Consider the following 16,887-nt stretch of genomic DNA (forward strand, 5'->3'; position numbering starts at 1 on the left):
GCAGCCCACTTGCATCGTGAGGGTGGAGAAGGCAGGAAGTTGGTAATAGGAACTGTTCACGTTGCACATTGGGACCATTAAGTAGCAGCACTATCTGGCTTCAAAGAGAGTTCCAAAGAAGTCTTTATTTGGCCAGTATTATTGTGGTCAAAACTCAAGCCCCTGAGAATGGAAGAGATGCCAGGAAAAAAAAGCAAGTAAGTAAATTCTTCTTCGAGTGATTGTTCATGTCTATTCCAAGCTGGTGTGTGCGTGCCGCGTGCACGCCAGGCAGAAGATTTTTCCCCTAGCAGCGTCTATAGGGTCGGCCTAGGCGCCCCCAGGAGTGGCACCTTCATGGTGCCCAATATAGGGTCCCGCCTACCCCTCACCCCTCAGTTCCTTCTTACTTCCGGTGACAGATAACTGGAACTTCACTCGCTCTTGCAGCGAGTGCCTTGGCAGTGTCTGTCAGACTTTAGTTGTGTATAGTTCTTAGTTTGTTAACAGTTGTTTGCTGCATAGTTATAGTTAGTTGGTTGTTAGGTCGTTTTCCCTTTCCCTTCCTGGGATATGCCCGGGTCTCCAGGGTTTAAACTCTGCGAGACCTGTGGCAAGTTTATGCCCAAGAGTGATCCTCACTCTTCCTGCTTGCGGTGCCTTGGTGAGACTCACCAGAGGGAGAAGTGCCATATCTGTAAAGGTTTCCACCCCAGAACTCTTAAAGACAGAGAGCAGAGACTGAAACTCCTGCTAATGGAGGCGGCGTTGAAACCTCAGTCTGATGTGGGACCTTCTAACCCGGCACCGAGCACCTCCTCCTCGGTGCACAGCACTCCAGAATCAATGACGTGTGAAACGGGCCCGGCTAAAGACTCAGAATCTCAACAGCACTGCCACGGGTCGACCTCAGTACGGCACCGCTCACCATCTCTGGTACCAGTAAAAAAGAAGAGGCCAGTGAGGGACCTCAAGGATTGGCCACGCGCTCAAGCGGATTGGGACAGACTGCCTGTTTCTTGCCCCCGCCCAGGGTTTGTCGACTCCTGTCCAGTCCAGTAAGCCCTCGCCCTGTGGGACTTCTGTGTAGAACACTCAATCCATCTACAGGCATTGTATCTCCCAGGGATTCAGAACACACTTGCGGACAACCTCAGCCAGACCTTCCATGGCCACGAATGGTCTCTTCGACCAGATGTGATGAACTCAATCTTCTGGTTCTGGGGCTTTCCCCAGATAGACCTGTTCACCACTCGTGGCAACAGGAAGTGTCAGGCATTCTGCTCCCTCAGAAGTCACAGCCCAGGTCCATCGGGGATGCCTTCCTTCTCTCTTGGGCAGACCACCTGCTCTATATCTTTCCCCCTATTCCGCTGGTCCACAAAGTGCTCCTCAAGATTCACAGGGACTGGGCTCGAGTTATACTGATAGCGCCGGCGTGGCCATGCCAACACTGGTTCACCTCGCTCCTGGAATTGTCGGTAGCAGCTCCACTCACTTTACCGCTGGTCCAGGACCTCATCACACAGGACCATGGCAGACTCTGGCACCCAAATCTAGAGTCCCTTCACCTCACAGCAAGGATGCTCCATGGCTAAGCGCTGTGGAGCTGTCACGTTCAGACCAGATCAAGCAAGTCCTCCTGAGTAGTAGAAAGCCCTCCACCAGAGCAACGTACCTTGCCAAGTGGAAACGATTCTCCATCTGGGCAGAGCAACGCCATCAGTTGCCTCTCCTTGCCTCCATACCGTTCATACTGGACTACCTCCTGCACCTAAAACATCAGCATATGTCCTTGTCATCAATAAGGGTCCATTTAGCTGCCATCTCCACCTTCCACCCGGGCTCAGATGGGTTCTCAATTTTTACAAACCCTATAGTGAGTCGTTTCCTTAAGGGTTTGGACAGGCTCTTCCTGCACACTCGTCAGCCAGTCCCAGCCTGGGACCTCAGTCTAGTACATCTAGACTGATGTGACCCCCATTTGAACCATTGGCCACTTGCTCTCTGCTGTACCTTTCATTCAAGGTGGTGTTCCTCGTAGCACTTACCTCGGCCCGAAGAGTTTCGGAGCTCAGGGCCCTAGTGTCTGAGCCCCCTTACACAGCTTTCCATAAAGACAAAGTCCAACTTAGACCTCACCCTGCTTTCCTGTCTAAGGTTGTTTCCCAGTTCCTCATGACCCAGGACATTTTCCTCCCAGGGTTCTAACCCAAGCCACACTCCTCCGATAGGAGCGCAGGCTGCATTCACTAGATGTAGTAGGGCCTTAGCTTTCTACATAGAGAGAACTAAACCGTTTCGAAAGTCCGTCTAACTTTTTTTGGCCTTGGCGGACAGAACGAAAGGTCTCCCTGTTTCCTCTTAGCGTATCTCGTCATGGATCACATCTTGCGTTAGGGAGTGTTATGGCCTGGTGAAGGTGCCTGCCCCACCGATTACTGCCCGCCCCACAAGGGCACAGTCCTTTTCGGGGCGTTCCTGGCGCAAGTTCCTGCTCAAGATATTTGCAGGGCACCTACATGGTCCTCAGTTCATGCATTTACGACGCACTATGCATTTACACAACAGGCCAGAGATGATGCGGCCTTTGGGCGGGCCGTGCTTCAGTCTTTACATAACTCCAACTCCAGCTCCTGAACTGTGGCTTGTAAGTCACCTGCTTGGAATGGACATGAACAATCACTCGAAGAAGAAAAAATGGTTACTCACTTTCTCGTAACTGTTGTTCTTCAAGATGTGTTGTTCATGTCCATTCCAGTACCCAGCCTCCTGCCCCGCCGTCGGATTAGCCTGCAAGAAGGAACTGAGGGGTTGAGGGGTCGGCGGGGCTCTATATTGGGCGCCAGGAAGGTGCTACTCCGGGGCGCCCAGGCCGACCCTACAGATGCTGCTAGGGGAAAAACTTCCAGCTGGCATGCACGCTGTGCAAGCACACTTTCTTGGAATGGACATGAACAACACATCTCGAAGAACAGTTACAAGACAGTGAGTAACTGTTTATCACTGTTGTAAAAACTACATTATATAATATTCCCTAGGGAATTCTGTGCAAAAAAATGAAAAGTTTTGCACTAAAAAATTAATTCTTCTCACAATATTTAAAAATTCTGCAAAATTCTGCATTTTTTGTCAAAATAACACTATATAATCACATAATTTTCAATTATTTGCTGACAAATATTTTGAAGTATATTACCAAAATAATTTTAAATGGTGTGGTTATATTGTCGTTATGTTTTTGTATTATTTTGACATATTAAATATGCAGAAATTTGCATAATTTTTTTTTTATGTTTTGGTGCAGAATTCCCTCGAGTACCAAGGTTCTGTCTGGTGCAGTCTGGGTGCAGGCAGTTTGGTGGGTGGGTCTGGGTGCAGGAGGGAGTCTAGATGTACAGGGGCTAGATGTGGGGTTTGGGTGTCGGGGAAATGGGACTCTGCAGGGGTGTCCAGGTGAAGATGGTTAGGGCTCAGTGGGAGGGGGCTGAGGGAGTGGGGCTTGGTGAAGTGGAGGTCTGGGAGGCTCCTGGTGCAGGGGATGAGGCTCGGCAGGGTAGGGGTTCGGGGGCCCAATGAGGGGGTTCTGGGTGTGGGGACTCCTGATGCAGGGGGATGGGGCTCAGTCGGAGGCTCCGGGTGCACGGGTGGGGGGAGGGGTAACAGTACAGGGTGCTGCTCCCCCGTCTGCCCAACCGCTGTGCATCTGGACCCCCCTACACCCAAACTCTCACACTGAGCCCTCCCCACACCCAGACACTGCCCCACAAAGCCACCTCCCCACCACCCATCTCTGGTGGTGCAGAGCTTTCTGCAGCCAAAAGAAGTTTCTGAGGTTTGATCTGACCCAGTCCCAGCTGCTCAGTGTGGGGAAAGGGAAGGGGGAACTCTGTCTCCGTCCTCCTCCTTCCTCCTCCCCCCCCACACCCAGCTGGGACTAACATCCCTGAATGGCTGGAGTATCCCCAGACTCCTCTCCCCCAGCTGTCTGAACAGATGCATCTGAGCTGCTGGGGAGGGGTAATTGAGTACCGCTGCAGCTTCTCTTTGTTTCCCCACATACATTATTTTCTGCAAGGAAGCAAAGAGAATCTCCTGGGGGAGGGAGAGGGGATTTTTCTGCTGCACCACAGTGGTGCATAATTTCCCCAGGAGTAAAATATTTTGCTGTGAAATCCTCTGAAGGTGTGGCAGAAATACATAGCATTGTTGATGTGCAACAAGTAAATAAGAGCAAAATGCGCCTGGCCCAGAAACTGTGTAAAATCTGGCCCAAAACAGTAGCATCTCTTCCACCTGCTGTCTTGAAATAAGCCTTTTGGGAAGGGAAAAGACACTGAGAGGTGCTTAATTCCTGACTGGGGATCAGGACAGATCATATGTGGACTTGGGAACACTGAAATAGTACAAGTGATCTGAGAGGATTTGAGCGGGCAGCAGAGTCAATGGGATTGCCAAGGGGCTGTGCATCAATTTTGTCTTATGCCCTTTAAACTCAGGGAATTTCTATACTTCGAGCTGCAGATGATTCCCAGTTCAAGGAAACATACTCATGCTAGCTAAGGTCATGCTAATATACTAAAAATAGAGTGTAGCCTTGGCAGCCGAGGTTGCGGGAGGTGCTCGCTGACCTATTGTTTCAGTTGGCTATCCTCGTATGCCACTCATGCTGACATGGCTATGCTCTATTTTTAGAGAGCTAGCTCATTCAGAGACATTTGAGTATGTTTCTTCGAGTTGGGAATTGTACGCTCAGCTGGAACTGTAGTCATACCTGCAATGTCTCAGAGGGTACTTCCTGTGTACGTGGAGAGCCTCAAAAGTAACACAGTTTTTGTGAGTGGATACTTCTGACAGAGAATCCTAGATAGTCTCCAGACCCCCTTTCTTCATGATCTCCTTCTAGAGATTGAAAGTTGTTTCATTGTTCCACTTCTCTGGGATGTTGTGCATGCAATTCCAAGTCTAAATAAAGAAATTCCTGCTCAGGCAAAAAAGAAAAACAATATGCATAATGTATCTAATCTGAGGAGGTCATGAAATCTCCTATGTAATGTTATTTATGTGTTTCAAGTTTTGTATTTGTGTAGTGTAGCCTGTAGAAAATAGAAGACAGACAAATGATTTATTACATGAAGATTATTTTTAAATAGTTTTGGTGGAGCTAAGGGTATAGAGAAAAATGTATTTAAAGATCATTTATATGGTATGGACCCCTCACATTTTATTATTTATATTGGTGTCTTTATTTACAGCTTTTCATGCAGATTGAGGCACTTTTTCCAAGAAGATTTGGAACCTGGAGTGAATATGCAAAAAAATACTGCAATGCTCATGTCAGGTACTTGTCTTTTTATTCTTCTGTTAACGTCTTGTTTTTTTATCTTGTGATAAATGAGAAATCCTAATAAGAAAATAATTAAAAATAAAACATGCTGTAATCGTTTGGTTGCCATACTGCAGCTATACATTCAGAAACAGCCTAGAGCCTATAGGCAAGGGAGGCTAATGGACAGTGCTTTATTTATGCCAGGGCTGAGCCTGGCACTTCTAGACTTGGCAGTTCATAGCCCCGGCATCTCTGGGCTTGCTGCATGAGTTATGAATGTAAAAAAATTGCTTGATCCCTGGCATCTCTTTCATTACAAATTAAGCACTACTAAGGGGCGCTGTGGAGGCAAGATGCCGTGAAAGGTAGAGGGAGGATTGCATTGTTCGTTCTTGTGCTCTGTGAAAGCCATAGGGACAAGGCTGCTGCTGCTGCTATTTGTAAATTATTGCTTTGTACTGCCCTAGAATGTTTTCTCATTAGATGTTTTAGCACGTACTGGATTTTTTTATATATAAAATATAAGTCCTGATGATGCCAATTTGGTCAAACTATTAGCCAGTGTGTTAGAAGAATTAAAAATGCAAATAGGCAGGAAAAAAGTCAACTATATTCTTTTTCGAGTGGTTGTAGATGTGTATTCTACTTGGCATGTTCGTGCCTACTGTACTGGAGATGGAGACTATTTTCCCACAGCAGTACTCTTTGGGGTTGCACATGTGTCCTGTGCTTCCTAGTGGTCCCTCCCAAGGCTATATAAGTGCAAGGCCACCCCAGTCCTCCCTCGTTTTCTTCTTATTGTCAATGACCTTAGTTCTCCCTTTGAGAGGTTTTCCCCTTACAGTTTTCTCTCTGTGTCACAGTTTGTTGCTGAGATTTCAATACTGTAAATAATAGCATCTAGTGCCTGTAGTTTAGTGTAATTGTTAGTTTAGTTAGTTTTATAGTTTTATGATTCTCAGCACCATAGGTTATGCAGCATTCCCTGGGTTTCAAGCACTGCCTGTTTTGTGGCGCCCTCAACACTGTCCCCCACACATTTCCTTTAGTTAAGCACTCGTAAGCAATATTTGACATTTTTCTGTAATATCTGTCATTCTTTTAAAAAGAGAACACAGATTTCTAGGGATCTTTACCTGAAACAGCATGTGATTGAACAGGCTACGAGGCGTCTTGGCACCAGGACCCTCTTTGGATCATGGGGCCAGCCTTCCTCAGGCATTCTCTACCTCTTTGGTAGTTGCCGATAGTCTCTGAACTCTGATTCTTCCCTGAGAAGGGGAAGAGTCAATCCATCATCTCCCAAGATCCCTCATAAAAGGATCCATAAAATGAATTAGAGCCATCCAAAATAGAAGACATTCATTCCTCATTTTTGACAAAAACAGGCTCACAATATCTGCAAGACTCAGATACCTTGGGTAGAGCTGGACCGTCAACTTGTGTCTCCCTGGTACTGAGATGAGAGGATCCCAGTACCATACCATTGACTCCAGAACCATCAGTGGTACAGCTGTTGACTTTGATACTTATGGATATCGCAGTGGCTCTACTGCTTTCTGTACTGACAGTCTCTTATGCCTGTGTGGCAGCAACAGATTTGCTCTGTTTGTCAGTCCCCTTTTCTCCATTAAAACAGGACATAGGTGTATTTCTAACTCCAGGACAGAGACTACTATCACTGACAACTTTGGTATTGACAAAGATGGCTGCTGGGCCAGTATTGTTCTTAGTACCATCTAAATCCTCAACTTCAGTGTTAGCAACCTCAGTACTAAAGTATCCCTCAGAATTGGGACCAATTCCATCTTGTTCTTTCGCCCCAATAGTGGACATCTTCTCAGTACTGGATCCCACTTTAAGGTCTTCTACTTCTTGGGATGCCTTTGCTATACCAACTACAGTTCCCCCTCCAGTACTGACAATGCCCTCTCCACTTTTGGACTATGGACAAATGAGGTCATCCAGTAGCCCCACCAGGTCAGGCACCACTGAGGCCCACTGACTATTCAGAGGGTTCCACCCACTCTGATTCGGAGTCCTCCAACTCATCTCTATTATCACTGTGGTGAAAGCAGCCCTTTGTGTCCTCCACACACCCAATAGAGGGAAAAGATCAGCACCGAGAGCACAGTTGCTCTTAGAGCAAGGACACACCATCTTGGAAATGTATGTATTGGCCTTCTGTGCCTTATGCCATCTTGCAGTGGCTATCCTGGGCACTGTTGGGTGCCCCTTGCTCACATAGATCTAAATTTCTACCCAGTAGAAGGGAAGATTCCCTTATTGTGTGGACCAACTCCCAGAATGGCCTGTGATACAGGTACTGGACAATGCCTCTCCTCTCAAACCACCTCTGTTGGAGGAGTCTTTGCCAGAGAATCAACCTTTGCCTCAAGAAATTAGCATCACTTCCAGCAATTCTGTGCTCATCTTCTCCAGATGACTCAGTGGTCTGAGGTTCATCTTCTCCAGCCACCAGAAGTTTTTGAATTCTATCAGAACTTACGTAGGAGAATGGCTGCTAGTCTGGGTACACAAGCTGAACTGGTAAAGGAAAATACTCACAAGACATGTTTCAGGCAACAGCTCCAGGAAGAATAGCCTTGCTGATTAATGACACCCTCTGACAGCCAGTGAAAGTCTTGTGTCTTACACAAATGTTGCTAGCCCTGACAGTCAAAGATATAGACAAATGATACCATGTACCACTGCAAGGCTTTGAATATTTTTGCTCTGACCCACCTCCCTCGTCATTAAGAGAGATTGCAGCAGGGTAGAATTAAGTTGACCCCAAAGAAAGACTGGATTTCTTAGCAAGAAAGAGTTATTCTACTACTTTTCTCGAGATGAGAGCAGCAAACCAACAAGATCTCCAAGTGAAGTATGATATCCTCATCTGAGAAGCAATGTCTAAATTACTAGATAGAAATGGGAAAATTATCAATAATAATGCAGAATAGGGAGAAGTGTTCAACAAGTATTTCTATTCTGTATTTGGTGAAAAAACAGATGTACAGTTTCATCGTATGGTAATAACACTCTTTCCATTCCACTGGTGTCTCTGGAAGATGTTAAACAGAAGCTACTAAAGTCAGACATTTTTAAATCACCATGTTGAGATAACTTGCATTCAAGAGTTTCAAAAGAGATGAGTGAAGAGGTGACTGGATCATTAATGATGATTTTCAATTAGTCTTGAAGCACTGGGAAACGTCCAGAAGCCTGGAAGAAAGCTAATGGTGTGCCAATTTTTAAAAAGGGTAAACTGGTTGACATGGGTAATTATAGGCCTGTCAGCCTGATATCAATCCCGGGCAAGATACTGGAGCTGCAGACACAGAACTCAGTTAATAAAGAGCTAAAGATTAATGTAATTAATGCAAATCAACATGGATTTATGGAAAATAGATTCTATCAAACTAATTTGATATCTTTTTTTTTGAAGAAATTGCAAGTTTGGTTGACAAAGGTAATAGTATTGATGTAACATACCTAGACTTATGTAAAGCATTTGACTTGGTACTACATGACATTTTGATTAGAAAACTAGAATAATATAAAATTACATGATACACATTCAATGGATTAAAAATTGGCTAACTAATAGGTCTCAAAATATAACTGTAAACAGGAAATAGTCATTGAGTGGATCTGTTTCCAGTGAGGTTCCGCAGGGATCGATTCTTGGCCCTATGCTATTCAAATTTTTTATTAATGACCTGAAGAAGACATGAAATGATCACTGTTAAAGTTTGCAGATGACCCAGAAATTGGGAGGGTGGTAAATAATGATGAGGACAGGTCACTGATTCAGAGTGATCTAAGTCAGTTGGTAAACTAGGTGCATGCATACAATATGTGTTTTAATATGGCTAATGTAGATGTATATATCTGGGAACAAAGAATAGAGGGCATACTTCACATGTAATTCCTGAGCCTTGGGCAGCTCTAATAGTAATAATACTACTTCAGAGTGCTTTATAAATAATTATTATTCCTGAGGGTATGCTGCGCCAAACAATTAAAAATTCTGCACCAAAAAAATAAAATTATGCACATAATATTTTAAAATTATGCAAAAATATGCAAATTTTATTTGTCAAATACACGTGGCAGCTCCAGCATGGCATTGGGGAGCACAGACCACTGACTACACGGAGGTGGGAGATCACCATGCAGCTTCCCCCAGAACACGGACTCAGCGGTGTGACTGCACCCAACCCTGACACCACGCAAGGACCAGGCCTGTCCCAGAAACATGCCCCTCTGTGCCAGATGCACTAGGTGTGGGCAGGCAGGCTCAGCAAGGCAGGATCAAACTGTGGAGGGGCTTAGTGTGGGGGAAGCCAGATGTGGGTTGAGAGGGTTCTGTGTGGGGCAATCTGGGTACGGGCAGCTCAGTGGGGAATCTGGGTGCAGGGGAGATCTGGATGCAAAGGGGCTTGGGGGTTCTGAGTGCAACCGTAATGGGACTCTGCAGGGGTGTCCAGGTGAAGGTAGTTGGGGCTCAGCAGGAGGGGTGACTGGGTGGGGGGGGGTCCAGATGCTGGGGGAGTGGGGCTCAGTGGGGTGGGGATCGAGGTGCAGCTGATTGGGGCTCGGTATGGTGGGGATCTGGATGCACATGGCTCATCGAGATGGTCCAGGTGCAGGGGGAGTGAGGCTCATCAGGGGGCTTCTTGGTACAAGGAAGGGATGAGGCTTGATGGGAGAATCTAGGTCTGAGGGGGTCTGGATGCACAAGGGTTGGGCAAATGGGGGAGCAGCTCCCTGTAGTGATCTCTCCCCCTGTAGCTGAGGAGCAATGGGGGCAGGAAACTCAGGGAGGAAGTCCCGTCCTCCCCAACCCAGCCAGGGCTAACAGCTGAGCCCGATGCAGATTAGGAGCCACTAGCTGGGTTTTCCCCAATCCTGGCACCTGCCCCACAGTGATTTACCTCTCTGTTGGCTGCCCTGGGCACCCAAAACATACTGCTGGGGAGGGTCGCATGACCCCTCTTGTGGCTTCCTTTTGCTTGCCCATCAGAAAGTCATTTTTGTGGGGAAGCAAAGAAATCTGTGGGGACATAAATTCTGCGATGTGCAGTGGCGCAGAATTCCCTCAGGAGTAAATTATCTATTCAAGGGAGTGAAGAAAGTAAATATTTTGAGTTAATTTAAAGCTAGCTTTAAAACTTGGGAGGTTCTGGCCCCCTAGTCCTGTGCTATCCAACTATTTATGTCCCTCATCACTGATCACCTCATAACCACTAATGTATTGTATTCTCACAACACTACTGGGAAATGAGGAAGTATTACCCTAATTTACAGATGAGGAACAGAGACACAAAATGTAAATTTTCAAAAGCACTTCAGTGTCTTTCCACTGTGCCAGGCTCACACGGGGTATCTGTAGCTGAGCTGGGAATTGAATGTAGGTATCCTGAGTTCCAGTCCAGCGTGTGCTCGCTCTCTCGCTCTCTCTCTCTCAGATCAATTTCTCTAGATGTATTCTAAAAGTAGAAAAGAAAGAAGAGTTGGTCAGAAACAGATTTGCTAAGAAACTGTGGTTAAATAATTGTTTTTTGCAGAACTTAATTTATAAAACGTTGACATACCACAAATTCATTTTGTGTCATTCTTAATGGTTATCTTTATCACTGGTGCGGTTATGTTAGCTCTCAGCTTTATGCACATTTCTGGAAGCTCAGACTTGGAAAGACACATTTCTGTTATTTAGCTAAAATCATTTTGCCAGATAACTTGACTTCCACTTGGATGGCATTCTTATAAAAATTCATATTATAAGGTTCCATTTTCCCAAAGCAACTTTTTGTTTTGCCCCCTGGCTTATGTATTTTTTCAGCATTTGACTTGAGATGCCATGAAACAGCTTTGTCTAATATCCAGACAGAGTAACTTTGTTTTTTCTAAGGTGTTTTGACCATGTGAATGTGAAATTTTCACACCACAAATGTGTGTGGGATGTACATTGTGGTTAGCTGTGCAATTCTGGAAAATGATTTTATTTTTGGAATACCATAAATGTGCAAAACATCAAACTGAGTGACAATCTGGTGTGCGCAAAAAAAGTAATTTTGTCTTTATGGCCTGAAATAAAAACTTCCTGTGATGTTTAAGCTTGATTTTAATATTTTTTATACTGTACTTTCCCTGCATATTCTTCAACTTGGGTATTCATGGTCACCTCTTTCTGAAGGTAAGAGGTCTGAAGGGAGTCTAAATTTTTTGCCTACCGTTTCTTGACTTAACTTTCCCCCTCTCTCACTTACATGAATAAAATGGTAGCACCTTGACTCTGACTATGACAGAAAAAGAGCCTTCTTGGAATTGTATGTATAGCACTGAGTAAATACATATGGGGGAGAGGGACAGGAAGTGTGCAGACAGTGGTGTAGCCAGCATCTTCCTCATAAATATACCATCCTCACAGTAAGATCATACTTCACCAGCTCAGAAGTGAGTCCCTGTGTCCCTTCCTAAGTTGATTCTAGATGGCAGAGTAAAATGCTGCTGAACTGTAAATTCTTTCAAATGTTTCCAATATACTCCTGGGCAGGTGTGTGTTTGTGCAGCTCTCCAGAGTTGATGAAATCTTGATGGAATTTGTTATGCTGCTTGTCCTGCTCATCTTCTGGCCAGCATGATAGAAAAGGAGTGAGAATAAAGTAAAAAACAGAAGGGGAGGGGACAGTGTGGAAAACTCCTTTCTATCTTCCCTGCTGGTTAAATAGCACTAAGAGGGGTTCAAAAGAGGTGATGCATGAGGAGTGTTCAGATGGAACATTGGGGGCTCAACGGTTACCTGGCAGTTGGAGTGACACTTAATCATTCACTCAGGGAACAGAGACACTTAAGGAGGAAAGTGGGTTGTTAAAACTCTTGGAGCAAGAGTAATATTTTCTTAATCTTTGACCTGCCTTCAGCATTTCTTAGGACATTTATAGCAACAGAGCCAAAACAGTGATCATACTCTGTATTGGTTGTGCTGCATTGGCAATCAGGAAAGTACTGTACCAAACTACCACCTCCCCGTGTCTGCACTGGGCACATGTGCTGGTAGCATCTATTTCTCTTTGGGTCAGTCTTAGACACCCCCACCCACCCTTTTGCTTATGCAGATCCGGAAGCCACTGACACAAAAACCCAATTGCACACAGAGGAGTTCTGAGATCATTTATGCAAAAGAATATTAGGCAAGAGAATGGATACAAACCAATGGGCTGAAAGGGGATGGGGGGCATAAGGCAATTGAACAACAACAGTGAAACAATTAAAAAACAATCCCTTCCCCCTGTAATGGAGTAGGGAGTTGTCAAGGTTTTTTCCCCCACTTTGAACTTTAGGGTACAAAAAGTGGGGACCTACATGAACACTTTTAAGCTTAATTACTAGCTTAAATCTGGTATGCTGCCACCAGCCAGAATTTAGTGTCTGGCACACTTTCTGTTCCCCAAAACCTTCCCTGGGGAACCCAGACCCAAACCCCTTGGGTCTTAAAACAAGGAGAAATTAACCATCCCTCTCCTTTTCCCCCTCAGACTTTCCCCTCCCTGGGTTGCCTTGAGAGACTTCACACCGATCCAAACTCCTTGGATCTTAAAACAAGGAGGAATTAACTATCCCTCCTCCTTTCCCCCCACCAATCCCTGGTGAGTTCAGACTCAATCCCTTGGATTTTAAAACAAGGAAAAATCAATCAGGTTCTTAAAAAGAAAGCTTTTAATTAAAGAAAGAAAAAAAGTAAAAGTTATCTCTGTAAAATCAGGATGGAAAATGCTTTACAGGGTATTCAGATTCATATAGACTAGAGGGACTCTCCCCGCCCCAGCCTTAGATTCAAAGTTACAGCAAACAGAGGTAAAAATCCTTCCAGCAAAAAGACACATTTAAATGTTGAGAAAACCAACATAAGACTAATCCGCCTTGCCTGGCTACTACTTACGATCTTGAAACATGAAAGACTGATTCAGAAAGATTTGGAGAACCTAGAATGATGTCCCATCCCTCTCAGTCCTGAGAGCGAACAACGAACCAAACAAAAAGCACAAACAAAGACTTCCCTCCACCAAGATTTGAAAGTATCTTGTCCCCCATTGGTCCGCTGGTCAGGTGTCAGCCAGGTTTACTGAGCTTCTTAACCTTTCACAGGTAAAAGAGACATTAACCCTTAATCATCTGTTTATGACAGGAGTATTAACCTGGTAGTGTTGCATGGGAGTTTTACTAGTTTACTGTCTACATTGATACTAGATGATGGTGGGATATATGAGTGTGAGTTCACTTGAGGGATGATAATTGACAGCAAGCATGTAACCTGAGCCCAGGGAAACTGGGAACAAAGGCTGGAGGAGATGCCAGGGTGTGTGGCTGGGTGAGACTGCTGGAGAGGGTTTCAATTTGGAGCTGGCTGGGGAGACGGAGGAGGCCCAGAACCTGGATTTGGGCTCCCCACCCCCCAAGATGGACCTGACTGAGAGGTCCTGTTTTCTGTACCTACAAGCTCTGATTTAGACTGTGTTCCTGTTGTTTAATAAACCTTCTGTTTTACTGTCTGGCTGAGATTCGCAGTGAATCGCAGGAAGTGGCGGGTGTGGGGCCCTGACTCCCCCACACTCTGTGACACCCTCACCTCCAGTGGTGCCAGAAAACTTCACCCCACTTGATACCTGTAACGCACAAAGCTGAGATGCACTAGCCTAGACATGCTGCTCGGTGGTTGGTCAGTCTGGAGCTCTAGCCAGGGGCAGGGCCAGAGTTTAATATACTCCTGGCTGTTGAAGAGGCTCCTTGGGTCCCCTTATCTGCTGGTGCAAATTAAAGCTGTCCCTGGACTGCTCTAACTTGTTCTTGGCCGCTTTGGTTCCTGCCAGCCTCTGGGACTGTGGAGAGGCAGAAATGAAATGGAGAGCCACCTGTGCCTCACACCCAAATACACTGAGTATGGCTCTGGCACACATGAGTATCTTGCCCCATGTTATAAAATTCAATGTGTACTAAAGAAATCGATGATTCAAGTCAGCAGAACAAGTTTCATCACCCCCCTCATCTTCTCATTCTCAGGTTTTTTGGTAAAAGAACTCTATGGGACTGCAGAGGGGCTTCAAACTTAGATGAATTACATCAGTTGTTAAGTAACATAATGATCAGACGCTTGAAGAATGAAGTTCTAACCCAGTTGCCTCCCAAAATTAGACAACGCATTCCATTTGATCTCCCAAAAGCTGCTGCTAAGGTGAAATGACTCTCATTTAATATTTTTAAATATCTAACAAACTTGTTGCTAGCAGTAATATCTAATAACTGTGTTTACTATCCTTTTTTATCTGAATTATTTGGAATATATTTTTGTACATAAGGAATATGAATTTATATATAGTGTATGTTTGTTATATATACATGTAAAAATAAAATAATGGGGCATAGGTTTTATCAACATGGGTATGAGGTGGCTGCATTACCAATGGGTGGTGAAGCCACAAGCGAGTTATGAAGCTTGCCCCAAAAGAGCCATACATAATACACTGCGATGTACTCTGCCACATACAGGAACTACATTAGAATGTGTTAGGATTTTAAGTAAATTATTGGTATCATATAATAAAATACATGTGCATACACACCTCTCTCTTACAGGACCTGATCCAGTTCCACTGAAGTCAGTGGCAAAGTTTCCATTACCTGAAATGGTGCAGGACCCAAAACTCATAGCGAAGGGTTTCCCTTCCACAAAAATACTTCACTTTATAAGCAGAATTTTACTAATATTAGAGGTGCACAAAAGAGCCCATCCTTTTCATCCTCAGAATGTCTGGTGTGGAGGGTGGGGACACTACAAGGCTGTATCTTCACTCTCTGAAGAACGGAGAACAAGACTGCCTCTTCTCTCCCTATTGGGAATACTTGCATCAAGACCCTGATTTTTACTCATACTTTCCTCAAAGAGAGAGGTGATAAATGCTGCATTTTAAGTGGATTAACACTATCTGGTACTGGTAGGTAACAAGTACTGCATTCCAAAAGAATACTTGAACTCTAAATGTTTGTTATAAAAAAAAAAAAAGAAAAAAAGAAAATTAAGCTTCACTGTGAGAGAATATATTGAAGTAACTGCAGTTAAGGTTCATTTGTATTAATTTGAAATGTCTCGTATAGACTACCTTACAAAATTATCTAATTACGCTTATTAGCACACATTGGTTGTTTTAACTCACTCTCTCTCCTATATTTTGCCAAATTAAATTATGTTGCAAAAATTGAATAACCACTCAGTACAAGAAATTTAATCTGCATATTTGCAATGACTACAATACTTAAAGTACAGTAATACATTTAGTTGCAGTGTTTATTGGGTAGCTCACTGAGAGAAATTTCATACACAGTTAGTTTGTGACTTGTGTTTTTATATTAACCAGCAAGAGTTGCAGTCTTTTTCAAACTCTCACGTTTTATCCATAATCAAATATTCTGATCTAAAATTATCAACTTCAGTAACTTTCCCAGGGCTTAGTATTTTGTATTTTGTCTTTTTTTTAGTGTACATTCTAATCTGTCAGGAACTTTATTACAGTTAAACCAATAAGTTCTTTAATACATCTATGGGACAACCAATAACTATAACAAAAAAAAAGTCTCCTTAATAGCAGCCCATCCAAAGACCTAGCATACCCATCCCAACAACCAATCTCTTCCTCTAATTCCCAACAATAAATGTGAGTGTTGTGGTGTTCCCCAAAAGCTAACAAATCTGGGTTCTAGCAGACCGAGAGGTGACAGCATTCCAAACCTGACAATCCTTCAACAGAAAATGCCTGGCATGCACCTTTCCCCACATTCTCTTCTTGCACAACCAGTGCTCTGGTGTCTGTGTTCTCTGCGTGATGATGCACCACTTAATAAGTGGACAGTCACATTCAGTTTCAGTTTCAGAGTACTCTCAAACATTACAGCCTGTTGCAGTAAAATAATCTCGAGTTAACATATGCATGAGTAAACTGTAGCAAAATGTGCAGCCAAAAGAAAAAGACTCTTCTTGCTGTTTATAAACTAAAGTGCTCTTGTCTGTGTAGCTGCTACCTGAGCATCTAGGCACACATCCAGATTCAAAAATACAACTAGGGATGTCAGTATAATCTCTGCTATCCTTTCTAATAACTTTCCCCAACCTTAATGTATAATCCTTGAAAGGATTTTCAGTATGATCCATCACCTGGATTTTCTTTTAACTTTGTGGAGAGTGTATAACCCAAGGTTAGGATGTGACCAGAGTACCAAATAGTTATATCTGTTAAGTATTTAACAGCACATGAAAATCAGCATAAATGATGTTAGATAAATAAAGTAGAATCAATGTTTTTGTTTAGTTATTTGTAACAAAGGAAAATTTCGTGAAGGATTGATAGCTGATTACATTGCATTTTTATTTAAATAAGTTTTGTCACATCATCTTGGCTGATTGACTAAAACTAAATCTTACCATTAATATTCTTTGTTACATGATTATATTTTCCTGATGCTCCACTTTCATATGTAATTAGAATTCTTTTTGCTTGTTCAGTATTTCTTCTTAATAAAAA

At 43.8% G+C, this 16,887-nt stretch overlaps 1 protein-coding gene across 4 annotated transcripts in view; it reads left to right on the forward strand.

Moving 5' to 3' along the window:
* ZRANB3 (zinc finger RANBP2-type containing 3) overlaps window positions 1–16,887 on the forward strand; it is a 125,201-nt gene that overhangs the window by 49,599 nt on the left and 58,715 nt on the right. For all 4 annotated transcript variants that reach the window (XM_050915985.1, XM_050915984.1, XM_050915981.1 and 1 more), the window contains exons 6-7: window positions 5,235–5,320; window positions 14,375–14,546. In XM_050915985.1, coding sequence (XP_050771942.1) covers window positions 5,235–5,320; window positions 14,375–14,546 — 258 coding nt within the window. The remainder of the gene's footprint in view (window positions 1–5,234; window positions 5,321–14,374; window positions 14,547–16,887) is intronic.

The sequence above is a fragment of the Gopherus flavomarginatus genome, chromosome 10 (assembly GCF_025201925.1).
Source record: "Gopherus flavomarginatus isolate rGopFla2 chromosome 10, rGopFla2.mat.asm, whole genome shotgun sequence".
NCBI classification, from domain to species: domain Eukaryota; kingdom Metazoa; phylum Chordata; order Testudines; family Testudinidae; genus Gopherus; species Gopherus flavomarginatus.